At 50.0% G+C, this 16,951-nt stretch overlaps 1 protein-coding gene across 9 annotated transcripts in view; it reads right to left on the bottom strand.

Annotated features, from left to right (window-relative positions):
- Positions 1-16,951, bottom strand: part of MAPK8IP3 (mitogen-activated protein kinase 8 interacting protein 3) — a 47,833-nt gene that overhangs the window by 23,525 nt on the left and 7,357 nt on the right. For all 9 annotated transcript variants that reach the window (XM_067011809.1, XM_067011808.1, XM_067011807.1 and 6 more), the window contains exons 2-4: positions 7,711-7,831; positions 5,476-5,546; positions 5,114-5,205 (exon numbers count right to left, since the gene is read on the bottom strand). In XM_067011809.1, coding sequence (XP_066867910.1) covers positions 5,114-5,205; positions 5,476-5,546; positions 7,711-7,831 — 284 coding nt within the window. The remainder of the gene's footprint in view (positions 1-5,113; positions 5,206-5,475; positions 5,547-7,710; positions 7,832-16,951) is intronic.

Below are 16,951 nucleotides of genomic sequence, written 5' to 3' on the forward strand. Positions count from 1 at the left end.
CCCCATCACGGAGCACTGACACCACAGAGGCGCCTTATAAAGCTATGCTAGCAAACTGAGAATGTCCAGTGGGCTGGAATGATGCTCAAAGCCGCCTGCCGTGGGCTCAGTCCCTGGGATACGCTCCACGGGCTGTTAGCAGTGAGGGAACGGAGCCCAGGCCCGCGGCAGACGCATGGCGCCCTAGAGCCTGTCGGTGGCTGCATGGAGTCCGTGCTGCTCACAGCTGTTCAGGCCAAGCATCCGAATCCCTGACACACAGGGGCTGAGGTGGGAGGGGTGGCAAGGCTTCCTCAGGGGTCCCACGTAGCCGGGTCCAGAGGCTGGGCTGTCCTGGAGGGAGGACGGTGGCTTCCTCACGGTGCCTGGAGGATGCAGGTGATGGACAGGGGAGCGGAGCGGCCGCCATGACCAGAACTTCCTGTGGCTGGCGGGCGGCTGCCTGACGCACGACTCTGGGAAGGATGTCTCTCTGTGGGGGGCCCCAACAGCTCCAGGGCGATGGGGCTGGGGCAGAGCAGGAGGAGAACTCAGAATCTGGAAGCCCCTCCGAGCTGCTCGAGCTGCTGGTCTGTCTTGTTCAGGAAGACACTGCCTCCTGCAGAGCAGGGTCCCCGGACCTGTTGGGACCTGGCTGTGCCTCTGGGGGCTAAGCTGCGGGAGGGACAGGGCCAGAGGAGGCCTGCAGGGCCAGACAGGGGCCTTGGTCACTCGGGAAGATGGTTTCCTGTGGACGACCTCAAGTGCCTCACGCAGCCCTTATCCCCCATGACAGACGACACTTTCTTGGTTAAGAGCTCAGACATCAAGTTAGAAAGTTCTGGGTCTGCAGATCCATCCCAAGCTCAGCAGCCCGTGGCTCAGTCCTCGCTAGGCTGTTCTCTGACCACAGCCCCCAGGCCCTCGGCGTCCGGGAAGGCAGCCACTGCTCTGTGGGCTGCTCCCTCAGGGCTCCCAGCCCCTCCTCCACCACTGTTCCTCCACTGGGCTCCCAGTGCCCATATAGGGGTGCCTCTCCTGGGGCCCAGCTCTGACCTCGGTGGGGGACGCACATAAGGGGTTCCTCGGCTCAGGCTGTCACCAGATACCACGGGGTAACGTGCCACCTGCCTCGCAGGATGGGAGCCCATATCCATCGCCCGCCTCCACGACTCTGTGCATCAACAGACAGCCAGGCAGCACTCCCTGATGGAAATCCTCACGAGGATTGAATCCCATGTCCTCTCCGCTGCTCCCCGCAACCGCAAGCCTCAAGAGCATTCACTGGGTGCTGCTGACTGCCGGCCAGAGCCCATCCAAGGCTCACCCACCGTGGCCTCTTGTTATAGCCCCATAGCTCCCCCGGGAGACGCCAATGCTCGTTCACTTCAGAGGCTACAGCCTGAGGGGTTCACACTGCTCGCAGAGGTCACGCCACCGGCTCTGGGTCCTTGGGTCCTAAGTGACTGAGCTGGGCTGCCTAACACCAGGCGCAGGGTCTCCACCCCTGCCCACCACCTCCTGGGGGTGCAGACATGCAGCCCGACCCGCAGGCCAGTTGGACGTTTGCTAGTGGGACCTGCACTGCTACCTGCTTCAGGGCTGCCTCAGGGCCTGGGACCCGCCTGCCCCTCCTCGGCGGCAGGCCCTGTAAACGCCAAGTCTGGAGCCTCCAATCTGTACGATCCCGGCAGCCGTCCGAGCTCCCCCAACCCGAGGCCCAGGGACAGCTGCAGCCTTTACCTTCTCTTCCACGACTGGCGAGGACTGCAGGGCAGTGACAGACAAGGGCCAGCACACGGCGGGGACAGCACAGAGGGCAAGACAAGAAGGCAACATTAGAGAGCGAAGGTCGGGGGCTCTGGGGGCATGTGTGCGCACATGGAGAGGGAGGGCCCCCATGGGGACAGACAGATGTGGAACACGCAGATGCCTACGCAGGATGGACACAGGGCACACAGACACACCCCCCCTTGGCTTGGACGGCAGGTTGCGCCCACTCAGCCCCGGGTAGCGGGCGAGCGTCCTCCCCATGATGCTCCTGGCACACACAGGCACTTGCGTGTGCAGTGATAGAGCACACGATCGCATACGCCATGTTCACGGGCCCATGCACGCTCACCACCGGTTTTGTTTTGTTTTAATTTATTTATTTAATTTATTTATTTTTGGCTGCGTTGGGTCTTCGTTGCTGTGTGCAGGCTTTCTCTAGCTACGGTGAGCGGGTGCTACTCTTCGCTGCGGTGCATGGGCCTCTCATTGTGGTGGCTTCTCTTGTTGTGGAGCATGGGCTCTAGGTGCGCAGGCTTCAGTAGTTGTGGCACGCAGGCTCAGAAGTTGTCAATCACGGGCTCTAGAGCTCAGGCTCAGTAGTTGTGGTGCATGGGCTTAGTTGCTCCACAGCGTGTGGGATCTTCCCAGACTAGGGCTCAAAACCGTGTCCCCTGCATTGGCAGGCGGATTCTTAACCACTGTGCCACCATGGAAGCCCTCACCACCGGTTTTATTCTAAAGACACACAGATTCACAAAACCAAGCCAGGACTGAAGGAAAACTGTGCCTGTCTGGGCTCAGCAGTGGCCAGCAGCTCCCTGGCACTAAGGACGAGCCTCCTCGGGGAGCCGGAGAGTCTAAACTAAGGAGATGGGCAGACACACATCTGTCCCCAAAGGATCCAGAGTTGTGGTTGGAGGGGTATACCCCAGAGAAGAGCAGGCCAGGAGGGCAGCACAGGGCCTTCCCCTTCATATGCTGTAGCAGCACAGGGCACAGTGGGATGTCTGCATTCTCTGAGCCCTACAGAGGCCAACGCCCAGTGCAGTGAGAGAAGGCCTGTGCTTTCTCTCCTTCCACCAGCATGCCCTCTGGACACGGGAGGCGTGGCTGCCGTCCACATCCATTCGTCTGAAAGTGGGCCCGGGGCAGTCAGAGACACACGGTGGGCCCTGGGAACATCTCCATCACAGCCCAGTGTCTAGGCTGGCGGGGCAAGGGTGGCTGCAGGGCCAGCAGGAGCCCAGAGTCTCATACGCTGTGGCAGCAAGCACAGGGCAAGCGATTCCGTGTGCCACAGTGAGGTTAAATGTTGCCAGCCAGCGGGCAGAGCGATGGAGGCAGCCCAAACGCAGCCCTGCCTCTCTGCTTCCCAAACAAGCGCTGCTCCGGCCACCGCCCCGCAACACACACACACACACACACACACACACACACACACACACACACACACACACACACAGGAAAGTGCCTCTTCACTGCCAAGGCACAGGAGGGTCGCAGCTGACAGCCCCAGGCTCCTCCTTCCTTCCTTCCTGCAGGCAGGTATCTCTACCCCTGTTGGGCTCAGGAGGGCATCTTAGCAGAGAGTGCCCAGGGCCTGGAGAGGATGGACACACAGCCAAGTGCACCCGGGCCTCGGGGACACCCTGAGGAGGATCAGATGGGGACACAAGGCTGGGCAGGAATCTGGGCCACAGCCCAAACTCTAGGTAATGCCCTAACAGCCAGCCTCTGCAGCCCCAAAACAACATGAGGAGCTACCGATTCCAGGTTGGCATTTGGTGCAGTTCCTTGGAAATTCCCTCAGCGACTTCTGATGGCCAGGAGTGAGGCTTTCACACTGTGTCGGGAAACGGTGGCTTGGAGATGGGTATTTCCTACCTTCAGATAAAACTGACCCAGAAACAATATCTGCAAAGGGTTTTGTAGTTTAACACACTCTTTGATACACATTCCCTCACTTAATTCTTGCAGAGCCGGGGGGGGTCAGCTAATGACCCCCTGATATCCTTTCCTGGGGCGCACACATTTACAGAAAGAAAGCATCCACAACGGCTGTATCCCCTACTCCCCATGAGAAGCGTCAAGACTGTCTAAAAACATGCCAGTGGTCCCCTGGATGACCGCCCTTCCTAGGCCCTGCTAGGCCTCCGCTGACATATTACACTTTCCATTTTCAAATCGGAAGACTCAACAGCTTCGCCCACCATGGCCCAGTGAGTAGCTGACGATGCCCAGCATGGAAGGGCCTGAATCTCCTTGTTTGCAGACATCACCCACCAAGGAGACAGGTGCAGAGAAAACAGAGCCTTTTCGTGACCAGACCTGGGGCTTCCGGTGTTCGCTGCAGGAACAAGGGGCCACAGCTGTAGAGGCATGAATGGCGAGCTCCATCCGTTGGGCCTGGGGTTCCGGCCTCAGGTACCTCCTCCGTCCTCCAGCCTGATGGAGCCATGGCCTCCCATGGCAACACCCTGGAGAAGATCTCTGACAATCTGCTCCTGGGGTACTGAGGTGTGGTTTTATCCTGACTGAAGATGGAGCAGGAACCTGGCCTCTGCAGGCTTATCTCTGCTCCCCGAATAAAACCAGCATGGCGGGGCACGGCTGCGTCTGCTGGTCACCGAGGTGTGCAGGTCTCCCCCACCACCTAGAGTCGATTTTCACGATTTGAGCTGGTTGTATTCTACAGTCACCGCAAACACTGCGTTTGCTTGCAGAAGAAACACGTACGTAGGTAGGTACGCATCTCACACAGGTTAGAATCTTCATTCCTCACTCATCCTGGTACACTGTTTCCTTTATTTTACAAAACAGAAAACGAGGTGCCAGAAGTATTTAACATGTCTTAGAGGACAGGGGCCAGAACTGGGCTCCATCCAGTCCCCACTGACTGGCCCCTGGACCCCAGCATCTTGCAGGACACTGCACCATCAGCTGCCCCCATCCCTGGGCATCTCTGCAGGAGGTGGAGCGTGGCTTCGCACCACCTCAGTTGGCACCCTGTGCACTGAGTGACTCAAATTTTTCACCGCTCTGCGCACATCTGCAGATGACTGCGAAAGTGCCGTGAGTGGTGATTTTGAGGCTACAAATAAATTTTACAGAGTAGGCGAATTCAGAAATATGGAATTTGCAGGTATTAGGATGGACTACGTGGTTTTCCCTGGGTTTCCGTGATGGCCTGCGGGCCCGCAGCAGGCCCACCTCAGCCCCTCACCTGCTTGGTGCTGTCCTCAGCACACACCCCGGCTCAAGCCACACACTCCAACCGGACACCCCTCTCCCTGAGTCAGGCGGGGGCACGGCTCCTCTTGGGGGAGGGCATCAAGCTCTGGCACCCGGCTTCCCGCCCTACCTCCTCCCCGGCAGGGTGCTCTCGGTCTGGCTGTTCCCCCCGACCTGCTGCATCTTGGACCTCTCGATGTGCTCCACATAGGTCTGGATCATCTGTGAAGAGGACACATCCGAGTGAGTGCTCCCTGCCCACGAGGTCCACACGCCCACCCCCTCCAGCCTATGCCGCTTTCACCCCCACTGGGCTCGGACAGAGACGAAGGCAGAGTTCAGGGGAGGGAGTCTGGCCATATAAGGCCCAGGGTTTTCAGATTCAGCAGGTAAACCCCAGGGAATGAAAAGGCGGCCAAGGTCGGCAGCCAACCCCACATGTGGGGCTTTACCACTTCCTCGTGGCCCTGGCCCCGTGGCGGGGACACCCACCTCCGTGTGCCGCTGGTGCAGGGCATTGTACTCCTTCTTCATCTCTGACTCCCGCTCCTCCAGCCGGGAAACTAGAAAACACAACCAATGTTTGTCAACTGCACAACCCGCTTCTCCAGGGCACGTACTTCTCTGGGCTTGACTGCTGGGGGGCAGAGTGTTCCAGACAAATCCATGCCTGGACCCTGAGCTCAGAGGTGGCCTCATCAGCACAGAACACCCTGGGGACCCTAGCAGGCAGTTCTGATGGGCCCGAGTCTGGGTGTATCACCATGTGTGCAGTTATCTGAGGCTATTCAATCCTGCTAGAGAGGAAGAGCTGGGTGAAACGCACACAAGTCTTACTCTCTATGTCTAAGTCAGCTGGTAGCTTTGGAGGTGCAGGCAAAACTCACAGATGTGTCACATTGTGTCACATGTAGCCAAGGAACGAGCAGGTGGCTTGTGGACAGAGGCAGAATTCGGAAGTAAGCAGCCTCTGAGACACACTAAAGAGAAGAATATCTGAACACAGGATGGAACACACAGGTGTCCCTCACACGGACCAGGGGCTGGAAAGACCAAGTCACAATCGTGCCACCTCTGGGCTGGCAGCTGTGTCACGCCTGTGACACCCAGGATGGTCCCCACGTGTGCTCTGACCAAGAGGCACAGGGAAGCACCTGAGTGCCATGGACTAATTGGACAGCCAAGCCATGGAGCCAGCATGCCGCAGGCTTCAGACACCTTGTATCTGTGGCCCTTTGTTCCAACCTCAGTTCTGTTGAACTCTGCACAGAGAGAGACAGGACACGCGACAGCCTTGTTCTCCCCTCTCCTTGGTCCTTGCCCCTGATGCTGACCAAATGGAAAACTTCCGACTGTACTTTGGAGTTTACATGTTTTCCTTCTAAGAAAAGATGAAAAGGTTTCACATGAAAATTATTCTAAGAAAAGGGAATATTAAGGATTCTGTGTAGTTATAGAAAGGGTGGATCTATGCAAAACTAAAATGGGCCTTTCGGTTCACCTCTGCTCCACAAAGACCTAGAGTGTTTGTGTGTGTGTGCTGCTACTAGCCGTGCTCACCTGCAACACCCGGGGGGTACTGGCTTTAGCAAAATGGGCTTTCAGTCTTGGTTTGGGATACGGATAGACCCAACCATCAAACCATTTTTTAAAAAATTAATTTTATTTTATTTTTGGCTGTGTTGGGTCTTCATTGCTGCAAGCAGGCTTTCTCTAGTTGCAGCGAGTGGGGGCTACCCTTCGTTGTGGTGCACAGGCTTCTCATTGTGGTGGCTTCTCCTGTTGCGAGCATGGGCTCTAGGTGCGCGGGCTTCAGTAGTTGTAGCACGCAGGCTCAGTAATTGTGGCTTGGGGGCTCTAGAGCACAAGCTCAGTAGTTGTGGTGCACGGGCTTAGTTGCTCTGCGGCATGTGGGATCTCCCCAGACCAGGGCTCGAATCCATGTCACCTGAATTGGCAGGCGGATTTGTAACCACTGCACCACCAGGGAAGTCCCTCTTTTTTTTTGATATGATCTTAACTTTTCAGAGGAATGACGGCACCTGTTATCCAAGGTAATGAGGTAAAGCAGCAAACTAGGTCTCAACCATCAAAACCACTAATTACAGAAAACTGAAATTACAGGGTCGTTATAACTTTTGAGAGTATAGTTTAAACACAGATTTCTAAAGGTAAAATAATAGTTCTTATTTAAAAACAAAAACAAAAACACAAAACCCTTTCCTCGCCTCTCCTTGTAAGGGACAGGGTGTTCCCGTAGGCACCCTGGTCGGCCATGAGTGCCCCCTAGGAACTGTCATTACAGGGGCACCATTGTTGGGCCCAACTTTCAGGTCACTAAAGAGCACCCACTCCTCAAGCAGCACACAGACAGGAGCCCCAGACGGCAGCCAGGAGCTCTGTCCTAAAGGGCCACACAAAGTTCACAGATTTGTGAATTTCGGGTCAGACTGCAACATTAAGCAAAAGTGCTCTGTCATCAGAGGGGGCTTATTTATAAATTTTATTTATTTCCACAAAGGATTTGAGGCCATTTACAGAAATACAGAGCAGTGTAAAGACAAAACAAACTATTGAGGGAATCACAATGAAAATAAGATAAGGCTCTCATTGGGTTTTCTCACTCTCTTTTTATCAAAGGTTCTCAACATCCCTCCCAGCTGGGTGGGTCTGAGAACAACAAATGCATTCAAAATGCAATTTCATCTCTCCGGGCTAGCAACTTACTCTGATCTGCATAGTTTTTGGCCTTCAGTTCCAGCTGGCGGGTCTGAAAGTCGTAGTGTTCCACCTGGGTTTGTAGCTCTTTCTTCTCTTGTTCCAAAGCATCTTCAAACTCAATAAATTTCTATACATGCAAGGACGAAAAACAGCAGGCATCAAGAATGTGGGATGGCCAGATGACAGCAGCCCCTCAGAAGGGCCCGCGCTCAGGCCCAGAATGTGGTTTCTGCACCCCAGAGCCGGCTTCCCTTCCCATCCACCACCCACCACAGCCCTGCGGAGAGCTTCCCAACAGTGGATACCACAGCCTTCTAACAAGCTATCCGGCAGTCACCCGGGGCCCTGAAGTTGGAAAAGCCCACACACGCTGGTTTTAATCTTGAAATTCTTAATAGTTTTTGAACAAGGGGCCCCCATTTCCAGTTTTGCACTGAGCCCCACAAATTATGTAGCTGGTCCTTAGGCAATGGAGTAATATTATTCCTCTCAACACTGAACATCTAAAAGAGGCCAGGTATGGACTTCCCTGGTGGCGCAGTGGTTAAGAATCTGCCTGCCAATGCAGGGGACATGGGTTTGATCCCTGTCTGGGAAGATCCCACATGCCGCAGAGCAACTAAGCCCGTGCACCACAACTACTGAGCCTGCGCTCTAGAGGCCGCGAGCCACAACTACTGAGCCTGCATGCCACAAGTACTGAAGCCCACACGCCTAGAGCCCGTGCTCTGCAACAAGAGAAGCCACCGCAACGAGAAGCCTGCGCATGGCAACAAAGTGTAGCCCCCACTCACTGCCAACTAGAGAAAGCCCGCACGCAACAACAAAGACCCAACACAGCCAAAAATAAATTAAAAAAAAGAAAGAAAAAACGTCTCTAATTTTCAAAAATAAAAATAAATAAAGAAGTCATGTGTACTTTCCTCTTAACCTATATCTCAGTCACTGCTCAGTTCAGGAAGCCATCTTTCGTGGAATAACCAGCAATGCATAGTACTGCTCTGATTCTTTTAAAAACAAGATGGGGGGTTGTTGGCCTAGATTTGGAATCTGCACTTTACATGGTAAGTTTCTGAGCAAAATTACTATCGAATCAAGTGAAAAAGAAGGCACTTTGTAAAACAAAAGAAAATCCTAAATGTTCTTAGGAGGAGACCTAGGTTAACACTGACAGCCCAGGGTAAAGGCAAGGTCTGGTCCAGGCGGATGGGCACTGGGCAGCAAACCCCTGGCTAGGTGACGGCCTGAAGGCCACAGCCCTGCAACAGCCCTGATGGGAACGTTAACACCTTGATTTTACGGCGTACGAAACGGAAATACTAGTAAGAAATTTCATTTGTAGCATAAATGTCAGCTGGGTTCTTAAGACACAAAGAGTGTTTCAGAAGAGGGGAATATAAAATGGGCTGTTGGTTCCAGGTTTCGGGTGTCTGGGAGAGTCAATGAGTTCGTGGTGGCCATAGCTGTATTTCCTGTAAAAACTGCACCCAGTCCCCCACCCTGACTCTGGGCCCCAGAGATGCTTCTTCCTACAGTGAGTGGCTTCTCAGAGGTCTTTGTGCTGAAAAGCACTGGGGCTCCTGCCCAAAGGATGACTCACCCAGTGCAGGGACAGAGGGCAAAAACACCCGGGGTGGGGGCGGGTGAGGGTGTGTCAGAAAGAAAATTTGTATTGATGACATCACTCACAACTTAAGTAAAATGAAGAACACCCGCTCCATTGCCAGGAAAATGCACAGAAATGGTGCAGAAGCACAAAAATTTAAAGTAAGCAGTTTTGAATGACTGTGGCAATGACCAGCATATGAAGAATAAACAAATGCTATTAACTGGCTGGTAAAGAAATTATTTAACTTGGGTAATTTTAATTCCTATTACTTAAAAAAAATTAAAAGAATGATATAAACATATTCTTGTGTAGAAAAATCAGATGAGAGTGTTAAGTGAAAATAATACTTTTAAAAAACCATAATTCTGCCATGCTATCAATGGTTAAGAAACAACAACAACAACAAAACCATAATTCTACCAACCAAAGAGGGTCAGTTAAAACTGGGTGACATCCTTCCAGACGTGTGTGAGTGTGTGGAGCAGATGTGCCATCATTTTGTACACGGTATCTTGACCTAACTTATTCACTCGTTTACACTGGAAATGTCTCTCCACACTAAGAACTGTGCTCTGCCACTCCTACTTCTAACAGGTGTGTGTTCCCCTGTCGGTGCAGTCTGCAGAGCATAGTTTACTCAACTGATCGCCTCCTGTTGGACTATCAGGCTGCTTTAAAACATCCGTTATTATTGTTACTACTTGTGTATCTGCCCAGTGGCATCCTGCTCCCCAAGGCCAGACAGGCACCCCAGCCCACACCCCCCAGGTCGGGTGGTGCCCTACCCGGAGCCCCCATGGCCTCCGTGCTGCCAACCCGACAGGTGGGAAAACGGCAGAGCATAAATAATTTTCAGCTCCTGGATTACTAGTGAGACTGAAAAAATTCATTAGTGATATACACTATATCTAACAGCTCATTACGTCCTTTGTCTGATTTTCTACTACGGGTTATTTTTCCTAACAATTTGTAAGGACTTATTAGACCCACTCAAGAATTTGTCTTCTATGCTGCAAGTACTTTTCCCAGGATATAGTCTGTGTGTGTACAGTACAGAAGTTTACTTATTCCTACACCATTTACTTAATAATTTACCCTTTCTTCATTGCTCTGAATGCGTACCTTTATGATATGCTAACTTCTACGACATATTTCGGTCTATTTCTGAGCCAGTAACCAAAGGTTTTTTAATCACTTAAAAAAATTTATTTATTTTTGGCTGTGTTGGGTCTTCCTTTCTGTGCAAGGGCTTTCTCCAGTTGCGGCAAGTGGGGCCCACTCTTCATTGTGGTGTGCAGGCCTCTCACTGTCGCGGCCTCTCTTGTTGAGGAGCACGGGCTCCAGATGCACAGGCTCAGTAGTTGTGGCTCACGGGCCTAGGTGCTCCGCGGCATGTGGGATCTTCCCAGACCAGGGCTTGAACCCGTGTCCCCTGCATTGGCAGGCAGATTCTCAACCACTGCGCCACCAGGGAAGCCCCCAAAGGTTTTTTTAAACTTGTAGTGTAATAGTATCTTCTAATAGCTGATATACATTTACACTCTTAACTCTTCCTTTTCAATATTTTCTTGGTTACTCCCACTTGTGAATTGTTCTAGATTAAGTTGAGAATCATCCTGAATCACTTATATATTTATTTTTTGAATCAACATTTTGCCTGTCAGAAAGCATCAGTTCTCTGGCCCTCAGGAAGGGGTCCCTGTTTTTCATGACAAAATGCTCAGGCCTGGACTTGGGCTGAATGGAAAGCTCACCTTGAGCCAGTGAAGAGCTGAATGATGGGGCGACTGGGGCTGGAGGATGGAAAATGCTCCCTTTCTGTAAACTGAGCCCTGTCCTACTTCTAAGCTGGAACACCAAAGTTTTACACAAAGAAAAGCGTTCTGTGGTGCTAACATCATTTCTCTAGAATTCCCATCTGTATTTCATCATATTGCCTGCAATTCATAGCTGAGAGTCAGCTAAAAAGATTTCTAGACGAAAGATGATTGGCTGCACCACGCAGCATGTGGGATCTTAGTTCCCTGAGCAGGGATCAAACCCACTCCCCCTGCAGTGGAAGCGTGGAGTCTTAACCACTGGACCGCCAGGGAATTCCTCCAGATTCTTAAGAAGGTCAGACAGATGTTCCTAAATCTATCCTGATAGGTGATCGTTAAAATCCAATGTAGATGACAGTCCCAGAAAGCTTTGTCATGCCATAAAACAACCGATATGCTTTGAGATCCCCAATGAAGTAGGCCCCAAACCAGGTGACATGCAGAAATCCTCTGATGTTATGATATTTTAAGGTCTTTCAACTCTAGGAAATACAGAGATATTAACTGAGAGAGAAAACATCTAGGTAAGCTGTGTACATGTATGTCCTCAAGGCCAAAGGCAGAGGGCACCCCAAGTGGCAGGGAGATATGAACGCACAGGACATTTGTGGTTCCCAGGCCACAAGGAATCCTGAAGCCAAGGGACAGTCTTGTGATGGTAATGGTCAGTCATCAGTAACCACCCGCAGACAAGGGGTGTGAGTGATCACTATCACAATCACGTGGCAGCAACTCCCCAGATGAACAAAAAGCCCCAAGGAACCCACAAGGGACCACCAGCATACTAAAGGACCAGCCCTCAGCTTCCCTGCTGGGCTGGACCAAACACTGGGACATCGGGACACTGCAGGCTCTGCAGGTTGGCGACCACCGCACTTGCCATTTGGGGAAGAACCGCTCTTCCCCACTACCTTGAGGGACAGCATCGAACCAGACAGAGCTGACTAGGGGGCATGTCAGGGGCTCCAAGTTCACGAAAACATCACAAACACAATATGCTGTTCTACAGCTTAAAAGGCATCCTCTTTCTTCCCCTCCTGAAAAAACTCTTTCAACGTTATTACAGTAATTTTAGTTAACAAAAATGCAAGCTAACTGTTTAACTGAAATGGAAGATGCAATGCCACCTTCATCAAATATTATGAGGGATAAATAATGTGAAGGACCAGTGCCTGGCCAAGACTAAACATTGCTTTTTATGAGGAAATGCTTGGGGCTAGACTTGGGATGAAGTAAGAATCACCTGGACAAGTAAGGAGTAGTTGATGGAATAAAGCAGGGGCTTCATGGTTGGTGGTTAAATGAATAAGTAAGGAAAATACAAGTTCTCCTCCAAAACGAGGGGGGCAGCTGTGGCAGGGGAGGTGTCAGGAGGGAACTCTAGTAACTGGGTTAGAGTCACAAAACATTCCATAGATGTTTTCAAGGAAGCAGAAAATATTTTTATTTACAGATCATTTACTTTAGATTTAAGAGAATCAAGAATTTTCAGTGGTGGGGGACAGGGTAAGTTATCTCTATAAGGAAGTCGTCCATAAGAAAGCTAAACATTTTTCAATTTTTATTGAATTTTTCCAATTCAATTTATCCAATATGAATGGAAATGAAAAGAATACAATTTTTAACAGCATTTGAGTTGAGTGGGTCTGCCTGGTGCTGGATTGTGAAACAGAAGGAATCTACCGTCTGAGACATACCAAAGTGAAAAACTCGTACACACGCATGCCAATTACATGCACTACAGATTTGAGTTTGTCTGGAATTGTCATCTGTCTAACCGAGTCTAGTCAAAATGTCATTTGGCACCTGATAACACACAGAGGTTTAAGGCCACCTCACAACAAATCTTTTGAGCCTCCCGAAGAGCAATGAGGAGCAACTAACAATTGAGGAAAAGGTACCAGGGTGTCTTAACATGAACACTGAGCTAGGAAATACCTGATTCTTACTGCTAAATACCAATCTACTACATGATTCCCTTTTTAGATTTTGTTTTTAAGATACACTTCTACCCCTCCCTCTCACTAACAAACTGCTCTTTTTTTTTTTTTTTTTTTTGCGGAGCACAGGCTCCAGACGCGCAGGCTCAGCGGCCATGGCTCACGGGCCCAGCCGCTCCGCGGCATGTGGGATCTTCCTGGACCGGGGCACAGACCCATGTCCCCTGCATCAGCAGGCGGACTCTCAACTACTGCGCCACCAGGGAAGCCCTGCTCTGTTTTAAAATTAAATTCAACTTTGGTTTTCAGAATTTGCTTTTTGGTGAATTTCAAGGTACATACTGAAGTAACCTCAGAGTGTGGGAACTTCCAAAAATCCAGGAACCAGAGGAAGCTTTTCTCAATATCCCATGGAATTAGAGCATTCTATCTAACTCATGCATAAAACCAAACTTAACAAATAAACTGACTTTTTCTGGACTTCCCTGGTGGCGCAGTGGTTAGGAATCTGCCTGCCAATGCAGCAGACGCAGCTTCGAGCCCTGGTCCGGGAATACCCCACATGCCGTGGAGCATCTAAGCCCATGCGCCACACAACTGAGCCTGTGCTCTAGAGCCTGCAAGCCACAACTACTAAGCCCATTTGCCTAGAGCCCGTGCTCTGCAACAAGAGAAGCCACCGCAATAAGTCCACGCACTGCAATGAAGAGTAGCCCCTGCTCACTGCAACTAGAGAAAGCCTGCACGCAGCAACGAATACCCAACACAGCCAAAAATAAATAAATAAATAAATTTATTTTTTTAAAAAAGAAATAAACTGACTTTTCATGTCAAATATAAAATTAAGACAACAGAAGCCAGCATTCCTAATCCCAGAATGCAAGAGAGATTACTAGGCAAACATTCTTTTATAACATAATCATTAGAATTCTGGTAACTTTCATAATTGAAGGCTATTTTAATTAAAGGCAAAGTAAAAAAAAGACATTAAATCCATGTGGCACATATATACAATGGAATATTACTCAGCCATAAAAAGAAATGAAACTGAGTTATTTGTAATGAGGTAGATAGACCTGGAGTGTATCATACAGAGTGAAGTAAGTCAGAAGGAGAAAAACAAATACCGTATGCTAACACATACATATGGACTCTAAGAAAAAAAATGTCATGAAGAGATTAGTGGTAGGATGGGAATAAAACACAGACCTAGAGCATGGACTTGAGGATATGGGGAGGGGGAAGGGTAAGCTGTGACGAAGTGAGAGAGTAGCAGGGACATATATACACTACCAAATGTAAATTAGATAGCTAGTGGGAAGCTGCCACATAGCACAGGGAGATCACCTCTGTGCTTTGTGACCACCTAGAGGGGTGGGATAGGGAGGGTGGGAGAAAGGGTGACGCAAGAGGGAAGAGATATGGGAACATATGTATATGTATACCTGATACACTTTGTTGTAAAGGAAAAACTAACACACTATTGTAAAACAGTTATACTCCAATAAAGATGTTAAATAAAAAGACATTAAATCCAATCCTTCCCTCTTATACGTCCTTTAGGCCAGGGTCACACACAGGAAATAATTCAATTCTGGTTGAATTGTTAGAAATAAAACAGGAATCAAAGATTTTGTTCTTTTGCATGTAATTCCTTCCTGGGGATGAGGGGGTAGAGTGAATGTCCAAAAGAAAAACGCTCTTTTTGGATCTTTTATCTTAGGCAGAGTGGTGCACTGGGGTGCTGGGCACAGGCTCGGTGCCCAGGGGGGTGCCCTCTACAGATGGGTAATTCCCTGCTCCTGTCGGTCACTCTCATCATGATCAAATATTTACTGGGTGCTCACAGGGGTGCTGAACTCATGATATCTCACGCCTCAGAGGTTTTTTTTCCCCAGCTTTTTCCCATATTCCATGACTGTTACCATTTACATCTAAAATGCAGTGTGGGCAGGTGGACAGAGAGGGAGGGAAGGGCATTTCTGCATTCAGGTTTTAGATATACATCTGAGATCAGGCCACTCTGCAGGAACCCAAGAACAAGGTTGGATTCATTTTTAAAAAAGCATAGATTCCTCATTTAGGTTAAAGGAACCACTGGTTCAGCATCTGCCTGAGATGAATCCCAACAAATGGCATTGGTTTAACTCACACTGATTTTCAAGAATTGGTTAGACAGGGACTTCCCTGGTGGCTCAGTGGTTAAGACTCCGCGGTCCGAATGCAGGGGGCCCGGGTTCGATCCCTGGTCAGGGAACCAGATCCCACATGCAGGCTGCAACTAAGAGTTCGCATGCCACAACTAAGGAGCCTGTGAGCTGCAACTAAGGAGTCCACTTGCCACAACTAAGACCCGGTGCAACCAAATAAGTAAATAAATATTTAAAAAAAAAGAATTGGTAAAATAGGAAAGATGTCTGTAAAATATACATATTTTAATATATTACATATTTATTTAAGTATTTTACATTAAATACTAATATATACTTTGTATATTAAAATAGACATTACATTTATTATATTATTTATGATAAACGACATGATTGGTTCTGGGGGGAAATAAGAAAAAGGAAGATAAGACGAAAACTGTAAATGCCCCGTACTGGGAGAAATTTCCCTGGGAGAAGTTATCCTCAAGTAGACTGTGTTCTCTTTGAAGCATTCTTTTTTTTAAAATTAATTAATTAATTTATTTTTGGCTGCATTGGGTCTTCATTGCTGCACATGGGCTTTCTCTAGTTGTGGTGAGCAGGGGCTACTCTTCATTGCGGTGCATGGGCGTCTCATTGTGGTGGCTTCTCTTATTGTGGGGCACGGGCTCTAGGCACAAGGGTTTCAGTAGTTGTGGCACACGAGCTCAGTAGTTGTGGCTTGCGGGCTCTAGAGCGCAGGCTCAGTAACTGTGGCACACAGGCTTAGCTGTTCCACAGCATGTGGGATCTTCTGGACCAGGGCTCGAACCCATGTCCCCTGCATTGGCAGGCAGATTCTTAACCACCTCGCCACTAGGGAAGTCCGTCTCTGAAGCATTCTTAGCAGTTTACACTGATTTCTTCAACTTCCTAATCCACTTGGCTTCTACATCCCTCTTGCTCCAATTAACAGAAGAGACCTGAGGATGCCCATAGTCACCCTTTGGTGGACACAGGGTCTCGCTGTCCAGAAGTGTACACTGAAGACCCGAGGCCACAAGCTTGGGCAGAACCCATGGGATCCCGCCCAGATCTGGGTCCAATTCACTGGGAGAAGGAAGTGGTAAGAGGCCGGCGTGGGAAGGTCAAGGAGCAGGAGCACAAGCTGAAGTTGAGTGGAAGGAAAGGCACCCAGAGAACTTGAACAAAAGGCATCACCTTGAACCCACCACTGTAGATAATCAGAATCCAAATGCCCTGACCCCTGTCTCACAAACCCTGCCAACGGAGGTCTGCTCCACTGATCTTGGTATTCCCCAAATCTCTTGCCCATGAGAGGCACTCAAAAGAAGGTAACTGACTTATGATTTCGCGGGCTCTAAGTGTCTGTGAATATTTCCTTGCCTTGGGTTGAGGCTTTCCCACCCTGGTGACAGGGATGCTTTCTTAGGACGCACTAGCCAGCCACCGACTGATTCTAACCACTTGGTTTCCCTGCCCATCTTCCAGTGGGGCTCCCTATGTGCAGCTGCATGCAGGACAGGCTGTGCCCGAGCCTCCCAAGTCCCAGAGAAACAGGGCGCAGGTGTGGACAGGGAGCTCCTGCTCCACCAGAGGAGATGGATGGACACCCACACACAGCAGGCTACACTAGCAATGAACGGATGAATGAAACAACGGCAACAACCTGGGTGAATCTCAAATCATTATGCCGTGTGAGAGGAGCCAGTCAAAAAAAGAGTGTAC

Source organism: Kogia breviceps, chromosome 14, assembly GCF_026419965.1.
Source record: "Kogia breviceps isolate mKogBre1 chromosome 14, mKogBre1 haplotype 1, whole genome shotgun sequence".
Lineage (NCBI taxonomy): Eukaryota > Metazoa > Chordata > Mammalia > Artiodactyla > Physeteridae > Kogia > Kogia breviceps.